Genomic DNA, 12,500 nt, shown 5'->3' on the forward strand with positions numbered 1-12,500 from the left:
TTGAAATCATCGGAACATTTATTGTCGTTGTTTTTATTTTATATTTATTTATTTATTTATTTTTTTTTTTTCTATCTAGAACAACATTAGTCCGTTAAACATTAGTCCGTTAAAAGCGGTAATTTGATTGCGAATCTTCTAAATCGAAATATAATCCATCATCTTCCTTCCTTAATAATTTAATTAATCAATCAATTAATTTTTTTCTCGACAGATATATATATATATTTATAAACATTTAATATGCGACTATATTCTAGTTGCATATTTTCGATTAAAACAAACACAAATTATATTGTTATATATTAATCATTGGTATCATACATATATCCTGTTATTCTTGAATTTGAAAATGATCATTCGCGTTTCTCATTCTACGCAAGATGATCTTGCATAGTTATTAGACGGATCACTCGCGGTGTTATTGTTGAATATTGTACTTTATCTACGACATATCCATCGATTATGATAATGATGTCAGAGAACTACAAAGACTTATTACTAAATAATATATATATATATATATAAATATATGTATATATACATACATATATTATATATACATACATATATATATACATATACATATACATATATATATTTGATACAACATTGAAATTGCAGAATATATTATTAACAATTTAATGCAAGACTAGTTAAACCAACCGCCGATGATTTCACACAAACACACAATATAATGATCCGACATATAATTTTATTATTTCCTTTTATTATTGTTAAATTTCTTTTATTGATATTAATTTATCATTAGCATAGTTTACACCTACAGATCAATAAGAACACTTATTCTAAAATGAAACGAAATCGCTTTACTAAATAATTTTCAAGTGGAAGTCAAAGAATCTATTAAAAATCATTTGGAAAAATGCTACGTCTAAACTGCCACTCTCGATAAAAAAAAAAAAAAAAAAGAAAAAAAAACCAAAAAAAAAAAAGTAATAATAAAAAGAGAAAATTAAAAAAAATTAAAAAACGACAAAAGAAAAAAGAAAGATATTAAATCTAAATCAACGATAGTAAATCATTTAGAAAAACGATTATTATTTTCCCATTTAGTCATGCGATTTTCGTCTTCCACTCGTCGTACTTCCAAAAAGTATGCAATATTTCTCTAAGAGAGATGATACATGTATCGTTTAACTGGCGTTAAATCGATTTGATTATTTTAACGTTTTATTTAGAATGTTTATCGAAGTTGCACGATAAGAAAGAAATTAATATGTCGTTGATCGATGTTAAAATTTTAGAAGGATGAAAAACTTGGCGAGAAAATTTGATAAATCTCATATAGAAGTTCGCGCGAATCTATTTCCATTTAATGAAGGAATGCTCGCGTCCCGAGTTGGTTGCTACCGATTCTGATCTATCGATTATTATCGAGAAAGAAAAGTAATAGAAAAATAATCTCACGTGCTACTACCATCTGTGTAATAGAATCGTTAATGTATAATAAGAATCGCCGTAATGTATGTATGCGTATAATGTTTTACGTTTTGTATGTATCGTTTATCACGATTAATATCGGGATATTAATCAATCTTTTTTCGTTTTTCTTTTCGTTTTCTTTTTTATTCTAAACTAATCATCGAATCTTTTATAAAAATGTTTCACATAAAAGGGATCTCGGGTAATATGTTCGATTTGATATATAATATTTATTTTTAAAAAATGAATGTTTTATTATCTTCAATATGAAATTGATTTGTTTTGTTACAAAACAAATCTTTCTCTCTCTCTCTCTCTCTTTCTCTCTCTCTTTCTCTCTCTCTCTTTCCCTCTTTTTCTTTTTCTTTCATACATAACAACTTTCTATATCAACAATTTGCTACATCAGCAATAATATTTCATTTATTATCCTTTCATATCTTCTAATTCATTGTCAGTCTATCGAAATTAACTTCTCAATTATTCACGAAAATCATTCACAATTTACTCATGTAATTATAACGAAGGGGCGAAATAATTATTAAAAAAAGAGTATTTAAAAAGAAAACTAAACACAGCCATTATCTCTCTCTCTCTCTTTCTCTTTCTCTCTCTCTCTTTCTCTCTCTCTCTCTCTCTCTCTCTCTCTCTTTCTCTCTGTATTTCAAAATATATATTTCATTATTCGTCGTCGTGTGTTGCGAGTAGCTCTCGGTTGCATAAGTGTCAAGGATATATTGATGAATGTCGAATGCTAATTTTCTCGTCTATATCTCCACATCTGTCCGTGCGCATCGATATTTTTGTTGTTTTGTACTATTGTAAGATGTCCGTCAAAATGATAATACTAATGATGATAATATTAATAATAATAATAATAATAATAATAATAATAATAATAATAATAATAATAATAATAAAAATAATAACAATAATAATAATAATAATAATAATAATAAGATGAAGAAGAAGAAGAAGAACAGTAAACATTAATAATAATAAGAGGAAAAAAGAATAATAAGGATAATAATGATAATAATAAACAATATCCGTTAAGCAGCCTAATCGCGCCAATTCCACGGCATACGCTTTTTCATCGAAAACGATCATCTCTCTCTTTCTCTCTCTCTCTCTCTCTCTCTTTTTCTATCTATCTATCTATCTATCTATCTATCTATCTATCTATCTATTTATCTGTTTTTCTTTATCCGATTGATTTTTATAATTTAATATGAGAAATTGCGTGCAGAAAAGAGAAAAAAAAATAAAAAATAAAAAAGTAGAAAAAAAAAAAGATCAAATCATTATTATTCTCATTATTGTCGTATAATAATTTTTCTCTATCGATATTATCAACGATATTATTTCTCACTCGTTCGTATTCGTGGAATGTGCGCGCATATAGAATTGTGTTAGCGAGATACGTGAGCGTTTGAACGAACAAATAGTAAGAAACAAATAAAAAAAAAAAAAAAAAAAAAATGAATAAAAAATAAACAAAACAAACAAAACAAACAAAAAAATGAAGAAAATAGAAAAGTATATGTAAAAAAAAAAAAAAAAAGAAAAAAAAAACAAGAAAAAAAATGAAGAAAAAAGAAAAGAAAAGAAAAAAAAAAAAAGAAGTTTGCCGGCCGATTGGCACACGATTCTACTTAAAGTTCGATCTGTAAAATGTTGTGATATACTGTAGCCAAATCAGTCCACGTATAAAAATAAAGGGAGAAAGGCGCAAATGCACCTTAAGATCAATCCATTCTGATTTATTTTATTTATCCGAATATATGTAATATGATGTTTCGATTCGACTGGTACGTTTTAAAAAATTTGATACCATCATTAAATCCTAACACGTAAAAATCTTGAAATATTTTTATTCGCTAGTTGTTTTCTATTAACGAGAACGTAATATTGGAGGGTTGCTCGTGAATAAAGAGATATCATCAGTTTGTATCTTATAAAATCATCAGCAGATATGAAAAAGAAATGGTGTAATCGATCTGGTATGAGGATCGACGTCATAATGAATTATATGGCAAATGGATTAGATACTCGCCATCAGTGAATCTATTGCTTTTACGAATAACGGAAGATATCATGCCGTTGGATTATGAACATCAATATAAGGTAAACATTCCATTTATTCAATTTTCTTACATTTTATTTTCAATTTTGTATGATTAGATGACTGATAAATCTTTATTTCCATAAAAAGAAAGAAACTTAATGAAAGATATCTTTCATAATTTATATATCATAGGTATATAAGGTATATAACCTATATCGTATTATTCATAATTTATGATATCTACTTTTGGAATTATTTGATAGAATTTTATTTTGATATTATTCAATTCTCTAAATGTGAAATATTTATATGGAAATTATTACATTAATAAACGATAAACTCGTTCCTTAAGTAAGATAAATAAAATAAACGAGAAGTTTTTTATTTGAAAATAAAAAAAGATTTACGTAGAACGACTACATTGCGTAAACTATTGTTCACTTATTTATCGTTAAAATAAGATTAATAAATATGTCAGACTTTTTCTTTTTTACGATTTAAAACTTTTGTAGTCAACAAGTACGATATTTATGGACTCGTCCAAGTTTTATTTCGAACTATTTATAAGAAAGTTTAGAACGTAAACCCACATTACATTATCGCTTTCTAGTTATGATTGACCTCATCAAATAGTATGTTTGAAAACATTATCGGCATCAGTGAACCTCGAAACATTGTACTATTGAAAATAATAATCATTGATAAATAGGAAACGGAAATGTGTGGAAACTATGACAAAAGAAAAAAAAAATTATTATTGATCAATTGATCTGTTAATTATATTTCTTGTAGATCGAACAATATAAGAACAGGTACGTAGTAAATTTATTTATTTTTCTTTTTATATTTATTGAATCTTATTATAGTATGTAAAAGAAAATAAAAAAGAAATCATGATTATCTATTCCGTAATATTATATTTCTCAATCATTATATTTACATTGATCATTATATTTACATTATTAACTTAATGTTTAATGAATAAGAAATAAATTTTCACTAATGAATGAATAAATTACCGAATATTTTTTTTTCTGTTTCTAACTAGGTTTCACTGTTTATACAGGTGATATTTAAAGATGGATATATCAATTCGTCCTATATAATATATATCAATAGTTTTCAGATTACATACAAACACAAGGAATATAATTTATAACGACGTTATATTTTAAATCGGAAGTGGTTCGATATTAAATAATAAGAAACTCTCGAGTGGTATTATCGTTTCTAGAAATTTTTATGATAGTGTATTAAAAAGTATTATTGATAACAGAGAGAGAGAGAGAGAGAGAGAGAGAGAGAGAGAGAGAGAGAGAGAGAGGGAGAGAGGGAGAGAGAAAGAGAGAGAGAGAGAGAGAGAGAGTAAATAAGACGACCTTTGGATGTGCGAGAACGATTAGAAGTTTAAATCTAGAGTTTTTTTTACACGTACGTATCTACGTATGTCTGTATATATATATATACTCTGAGTAACCAACGAGAGTACACATTAGAATGGCGTTACTCGTGAGTGTATTGGCATTGTTATTCTCTGTGACAACGGCTTACAAAATTCCTCATTATGTTAACGGGCACGATACTATGGTCCATCTCTTCGAATGGAAATGGAAAGATATTGCAGATGAGTGCGAAAGATTTTTGGGACCGATGGGCTACGGTGGCGTACAGGTATGAAAATATTTAACACGTTACGTTAAAATAATAAACGCACGAATTCATTTTGATTATTTTTATTTAATACGAAGTAACGAATGTCAGATAATCAATTTATTCAATTTTATCGTTACGTTCTAGTTAATTTATATAAGCAGTTTTATGTATATATACATATATATATATATATATATATATATATATATATATTTTTTTTCCTTAGAAAAAAGAAACTTCGCGTAAAGACAGAAATAACTGCTAGGAATAGGACTCGTTAGATCGATCGATTTTCGTTCGTGTCACTTTTTTTCTTCTTTTTTTTTTCCTTCCTTTTTTTTTCAATACGACGTATACGAATTATATGTAAATAAGAAGATAATGTATCTAGGGAGAGATGATTAATGAAATAAAAATGTAGCATAATGGAAAGCACAAAATGTAATAATGATTGATTCTCTTTGTCCAAACCAATTGTAAGCTTAGAGAGACTCTTTTAAAGATCACGTGAAATAGCTGAATAGATTTTGAATTTTATGTTGTGTTATGTTGTTTTGTGTGTGTGTGTGTGTGTATGTGAATACGTAACGTGTGACGCAATAGAAAATAAACATGAAAGTCTAGATGTGTGTAGGTATGATTAATGAAAGAAAAAGAATGCTTAGCTATATAGTAAAGGACGAGAACGAATTAAAAAAAAAAAAAAAAAAAAAAAAAAGAAAAAGAAAAAGAAAAAAGAAAAAGGAAAAAAAAAGAAAAGAAAAAATATTTAATATCCAATGCGTTCTACTAAAGGCTGTCGTTTGTTCTACGGCTGATTCACGACTAGATGAAAGGAATTCCGCAGAAACGTTATATAAACGAAACAATAAAACAATGAAGCCGATTACTATTCGTAGAATCGAGAGCTTCGTGTTCCATTTTCCATTTACATTCTTACACTCCGGATTCTTCTTGGAATTGTCATTTAGAATATTTTCTTTTTATATCATTTCAAAGTAGCAACTTTAAATATCAATGCGTTTCCATAAAGTTACAATAGACGAGACGTATGGATCAATCGAAACATTCTCAAGGTCAAGTAGTTTTCCTTTTTTTACCTTTTTTTTAAATACATTACACCTATTCAAATATCCTCTAAAAATTTCTAATACGTATTTTTGATCGTTCATCGATAAAACATCATTAATTTAATAATATTAAGTTAATAAATGTCTTACGATACGATTATTTATTATTATATATTATATATTATTATATATTTATTATTATTATATATTACGATTATTTATTATTATATATTATACGATATAATAATTTCGAAGGTTTCACCGATTCAAGAAAACGTAATCATACCTTTTCGGCCATGGTGGGAAAGATATCAACCAATATCGTACTTATGGAGAACGAGATCTGGAAACGAGCAAGAATTCAAGGACATGGTACGAAGATGTAACAATGCTAATGTAAGGATATACGTCGATGTTGTGTTCAATCACATGAGTGGAACACATAAGGATGCAAAAGGAACTGGGGGTTCAACAGCAGACACTTACAAATATGATTATCCTGCCGTACCATATTCGATTAAAGATTTTCATTCTAAGTGTGATATAACGGATTATAGAAATGCAAGTAATGTACGCAATTGCGAATTGTTGGGTCTTCACGACCTTGATCAAAGCAAAGAGTACGTGAGGGGTAAGATCGTTGATTTTTTGAACGCAGCTATCGACGCTGGGGTTGCCGGTTTTAGGTTAGTATATATAGATTTAATTAATCAATATTCAAATTCATTTTAAAAATGTATATATAAAAAAATTGCACGATATTTTATGAAATATATTTTTTAATTTTTAAAGACACTTTATAGAAGCTCAAAAAAGGCTACTTTGGTTAAATAGTTTTTTTTTTTTTCTTTTTCTTAAATCAATATGAGCCTAAAAGAATTTCTTTTATATCGTTAAAGTAAATTTTATTAAAATATTAAGAAATAAAAAAAAATAAAGGAAAGAATTATGATAAAATATTGCTTTTCTATGTTGCGCTGTATATCACCACTGTTGTCAATCTCTGGGGACGGAAAACGTTATTTACTGCATGATCATACAACTTTCAGTCGGAAGACATTATTTACTGTCTGACCATGCAATTTCTAATCGGATTTTAAATCTACTATTAATTTACTGTCTGATAAAGTTGCTTTTTTTTTTTTTTTTTTTTAATTTGAAACAAACAAACAAAATTGTCTTCTTAATACAAAGTTATGTTGAAAAATTACCGCATATAATTTTTTTTCTCGATCAATGTATTAAACCGAAAATAAATTATGTCAAATAATTAAATCTTAGCTTAGAACAAAATAGAAAAATAAATTATGGCGTAAAAGGATTAATATTATTAGAAAGTATATAAGTATATAATTATTTAGAAAGTCTCCAAGTACAAATTAAAATGAGCAAATATTTATTCTTATTTGTATTCCATAGGATCGATGCAGCAAAACATATGTGGCCAAAAGATTTAGCAATTATTTATTCGAGAATTAAGGATCTTAACACGGAACATGGATTTAAACCTCATTCAAAGCCATATATTTTCCAAGAGGTTATAGATTATGGTGGCGAGGCAATATCAAGAACAGAATATGAGTTCGCTGCGGTGACGGAATTCCGTCATGGTCGCGAAATCGGTAATGCTTTATTTGGCAAAAATGATTTGAAATGGTTTGTTAACTGGGGTGAAGCTTGGGGTCTCATGCCTTCAGCTGATGCTTTGGTATTCATTGACAATCACGATACTCAACGTGCCGATGGTACACTCACTTACAAATTTTCCAAATTGTACAAGGTAATTGAAATTGAAATGAACGCGAAACGTTAATCCTTTTGTCTTATCCTATAGATAATACACACGATGCACATATCAATGTGCATTAAAAATAAATTTTCTTTAAAACGTACAATTAATATTACTATATTTTCTTTTTGTTATCATTCGTAATAGACAAGCAAAGGATTAACGAATTATGTTAAATATTCAATTTAAAGTCAATATTATAATTATTATACTGATTAATATAATTTTGTTAATTTAGATGGCCGTAGCCTTTATGTTGTCTCATATTTATGGTACACCACGAGTCATGAGTTCTTATCATTTTAATACTTTCAACGATAATCCACCAGCGGATTTAAATGGAAATATCATTTCTCCGATTATCAATAAAGACGATACTTGCGGAAATGGTTGGGTATGTGAGCATCGTTGGAGACAGATATATAATATGGTGCGTTTCCGAGTTGCAGTTAACGGTACAACGTTAAATCACTGGTGGGACAACGGTAGCAATCAGATCGCATTTTGTCGTGGCAATCGTGGATTCATTGCGATCAATGCCGACAGTTGGGACTTGAAAAGAACCTTCGACAGTTGCTTACCTACTGGCAGATATTGCGACGTCATTTCTGGAAATCTTGTGAATGGCAGATGTACAGGTAAAGTGGTTGAAGTTACAGCCGATAAAAAAGCGTACATCGAAATTCTATCAGGAGAGGAAGATGGAGTTTTGGCCATTCATATTAACGTAAGTAATCGAAGTTAATATATTAAATCAAATTAATGAGATTAATTTCTCGAGACTCGATCAGAATGATTTCCTTTTTCTTATTTTTCTTTTTTTTTTTTTCTTTTTTTTTGCTTTTTACAGGCCAAAGAAAACTGAAAGAAATCATATATCCTAAAACATATACGATGGAATTCTCTTAAATTATTTAACGATCATATTATATCAACATTAACTAATTAATCTATGCGATAAATCGAATTAAAATAATTCATATTATTTCACTCGATTCCTGTAATTGGGTCAAAAAGGAAGGCCATTTATATCTTTCAACAAATATATTGTAACAGAAACAATGTACTGTTTTTTTTTTCTCTTTTCACCAATTATTTCTACTATACATATTATGACAGTTAAACGTAAAATAATACACGACAGACTCGCAAGAAGAAATTAAAAAGAAAAAAAGAAAAAAAAAAAAGAAAGAAAGGGAAAATGAGTGAGAAGTATAGATCGAAGTCGTAAGTAAACAACGTAAAGAAGATTGACAAGATGTTTGTGTGTGTGTGTGTGTGTGTGTGTGTGTGTGTATAGAAATGAATGAAAATATAGGTTTTTATCACAAAACTGGTTAACCTCTTTGTTATACTGTTGTACAGCTTCGTTTCTATCGATACAAAACAATTTTGGACAATATGTTCAATTAACGATTAAATTTTTTTCTTTTTTTTAAGACCGATATTAAAAATTATAATACGATCAAATTAATTATTTCATTTATCGCGGTAAATATTTGTTTCTCATCTTAAATAATTTAAATTCGCACATTGACGAACTACTTTGTAAATACAAAGTCAATCATTGAAACGTTTCATTTTGTATATTGTATCACAAAACATAATTATTAACAAGCTATTTCTTAGAGATCCTCATTCATCTCGTTTATTAATTAATTTTTAAATAATAATAAAGATAATCAGGATCAGAAGAATAAGAAAAATAAATAATAACGTTAATTGTCATTTCGTTTTACGACATTAATTTCACGATCGTAATTTCTTATCGTAATTTAATCATTAATCCATTTATTAATAATTTAAATAATTCAAATTATAATGATTGAATGATTAATCATTAATTGAATTAAGTATTGTCCAACACTGATACAAAAATGCGATTGTTTGCCTTCATATATATATATATGTCTGTGTGTGTGTGTGTGTATATATATATATATATGTATGTACAGTTCTTTTCCTCTCTCTTTTTACCCTCATGTATAGATCAATTAGCCGCACGAAAGTGTTTAATTCGTTTATAACGTTGAATAAAATACTACGAGTCCATTTGTAAAAGCACAATATAAATAAATGCTTAAGCAATTATGTACAATGATTCTTTCTTTCTCTTTAAGTAAAAGCCGCTGATTCGAGTACTCTCTCGCATCATCGAGATTCGCATTCTCTTAAAATCTAATTCCAATGCAGAGATTTTTCTACAATTTTCATTTTAATTTGATGAAGAAAAAAAAGAAAGAAGAAAAAATCATTATCAATATAACACAAACAAAGTGGACGAATGAAACTTTTTTCATAATTGGCAACGGCAAATAGAAGCGTATTTTGTGTCATATACGATAATTGCAAAATGATCCCGTTTTATTAATAAAAAAAAAAAAAAAAAAAAAAAAAAAAAACAAAACAAAACAAAACAAACAAATTAACGCATCGCAAAGTGACAATAACATAATTAAAGAGAAAATTATTAATTATTCCTTCAGTATCGTCATAAAGACGAATCTCGTTATGCTCGCGAGTACTCGTGCACATATACATATATTTATTATATGTATAACTTGCAGTAAATTTAGGCTAATGTAAATCTAAAAAATACTGCTCGTCGTACGAATCGATCATAATTTCTATATTCTTTTTTCGACGATGCAGGTTCGTCGTTCTTATTCGTCGTTGATGTATTTAATACATACAGTCGTTCGATTCTTAATTATTATTACAGTGAATACGATAAGGCAACGATTAGTTTCTAAATAAATAAACGTTCATAACGAACGTCGAAAAAGAAAAAGAAAATGTACAATTTTCTAAACGGTTCCGCCGCTCGTACTTTATATATGCAAATTCTTTATATATCTTTCTCTTTCTTTCTCCTCTCTCTCTCTCTCTCTCTCTCTTTCTCTCTCTCTCTCTTTATATATATATATATTTTTTTGTTCTTTTTGCAAAAGAGCGTTAGCAAAAATATAATTTAGTATATTGTTATATAATCGTCGATATAAAAAACGTCATTAAAATATATAAACGGAACAACGATTGGTGCAAATAGTTATTTCATATTAATTTCTAATCTAAGATTATTCGATTAAAAAGTACATATTCGGCGAAACTCGCGTATTGTTTATTGCACATGATTCTCTCGAATAATAATAGTTACATATCAGGTTTCTTTCCTTTTTTCTTTCTTTCTTTCTTCTTTTCTTTTTTTTTCTTTTTTCCTTTTTTTCCTTTTGTCACGCACGTACATTCTCCGATTCATTCTACGATTCTCATCTCATCTCATGTTCACACATTATTTGCATATTGCATATAGTTTATTAAGTTCTCGCAATCTACCATATCGGATTATTTAAATATATAACGCGATAACAAACATGATTGCGATCGTTAACGACACTTTCTGGAAGACATTTCGAGCGTAGGCACGCGTTTTCTTATATTATCGATTTTCTCACACAACACAAATATGTAAATATATAACTCATGTGCTTACCTTAGACGTTAAAGAAAATTTTATCTCGATACTCTTTCGTTCTTTTCTCCGACATAAAAATATATATATGTATATATATATATATATATATATATATATATATGTATATATATTCCGCGACTCTACACATACATATATATATATATATATATATATATATATATATAAATATATATACATATATATATATAAATTAATATATATATATAAATTATATATATATAAATTAATATATATATATAAATTAATATATATATATATATATATATATATATATATATATATATATATAAATTAACGTCGTTCCATGCGTATGCCCGAAAATATCTCTGAGCAGTATTCTAGGTACTCTTATACTAGGTACAGGTTATCAACATCGACTAAAGTCTCTGTTCTCTCGTATCTAATTCGTATTATAAGTTGATACTTTTCAATATCAATTATTCTTCAATAGTCACATAGAAAATCCAAACCATAAACCCGATTGAAAGAATCGAAATGTATCTTTGAAAATTCAGAAACGATACTCACAAGCTGCTTTGTCAATTAAGTGAATGAAAAAATGCAAGGTCCACTTATAGAACGAACACGTCACTCACGACACTCATGGTGTGACACCACGTAATCTATAATAGTTCAAAACGTTGGTGTTTCGTAAAAAGTGTTTTCTTATTTCTTTTTCTTTTACTTTTTTTTTTTTTTCTTTTCTTTGCTTTTTTTTTCCATTTAACCGAAAGCACAGTATCTTCGAGTGTCACTGTTTAATCGGCTTTTTGAAGACAACCTCTGGTTTACGTATCGGCCGTGGAATACGCCTTTCTATCCTGAGGGCTCTGTTTGGATCTGGAGAGTCGATCGTAATGGCAGGCGCTCCTTCAAGGCCGAAAGAGGGAGCCCCCGCCAGTATTTGTCAGTTACCCGTACTACTCGGACGTCTACCCTGTGCCTGTTGCAATTGTTGTTGTTGTTGTTGCTGCGGCT

At 28.2% G+C, this 12,500-nt stretch overlaps 2 protein-coding genes across 3 annotated transcripts in view; one reads left to right on the plus strand and one right to left on the minus strand.

Annotated features, from left to right (window-relative positions):
• Positions 1-4,986: 4,986 nt before the first annotated feature.
• Positions 4,987-9,088, plus strand: LOC118447600 (alpha-amylase 2). The gene is made up of 5 exons (XM_035879724.2): positions 4,987-5,185; positions 6,493-6,923; positions 7,657-8,017; positions 8,265-8,753; positions 8,877-9,088. The coding sequence occupies exons 1-5, from the start codon at positions 5,012-5,014 to the stop codon at positions 8,889-8,891; spliced, it is 1,470 nt and encodes a 489-aa protein (XP_035735617.2). The 5' UTR covers positions 4,987-5,011; the 3' UTR covers positions 8,892-9,088.
• A 2,934-nt stretch (positions 9,089-12,022) lies between these two features.
• The window catches only part of LOC118447553 (uncharacterized), a 90,750-nt gene continuing 90,272 nt past the window's right edge, over positions 12,023-12,500 (minus strand). For both annotated transcript variants that reach the window (XM_035879696.2, XM_035879710.2), the window contains exon 6: positions 12,023-12,500. This exon is cut by the window's right edge and continues 307 nt beyond it. In XM_035879696.2, the coding sequence (XP_035735589.1) occupies positions 12,430-12,500 (71 nt within the window). In that variant the 3' untranslated portion in view covers positions 12,023-12,429.

This window comes from Vespa mandarinia, chromosome 8, assembly GCF_050613455.1.
Source record: "Vespa mandarinia isolate Hongniang chromosome 8, ASM5061345v1, whole genome shotgun sequence".
In the NCBI taxonomy this organism is placed as follows: domain Eukaryota; kingdom Metazoa; phylum Arthropoda; class Insecta; order Hymenoptera; family Vespidae; genus Vespa; species Vespa mandarinia.

Excerpts from the sequence above, each read along its gene's own strand:
- LOC118447600 (XM_035879724.2), top strand. The coding sequence starts at position 5,012 with ATGGCGTTACTCGTGAGTGTATTGGCATTGTTATTCTCTGTGACAACG. Across the intron at positions 5,186-6,492 it reads TGGGCTACGGTGGCGTACAG|GTTTCACCGATTCAAGAAAA; the intron begins GTATGAAAATAT and ends ATAATTTCGAAG. Across the intron at positions 6,924-7,656 it reads GCTGGGGTTGCCGGTTTTAG|GATCGATGCAGCAAAACATA; the intron begins GTTAGTATATAT and ends TGTATTCCATAG.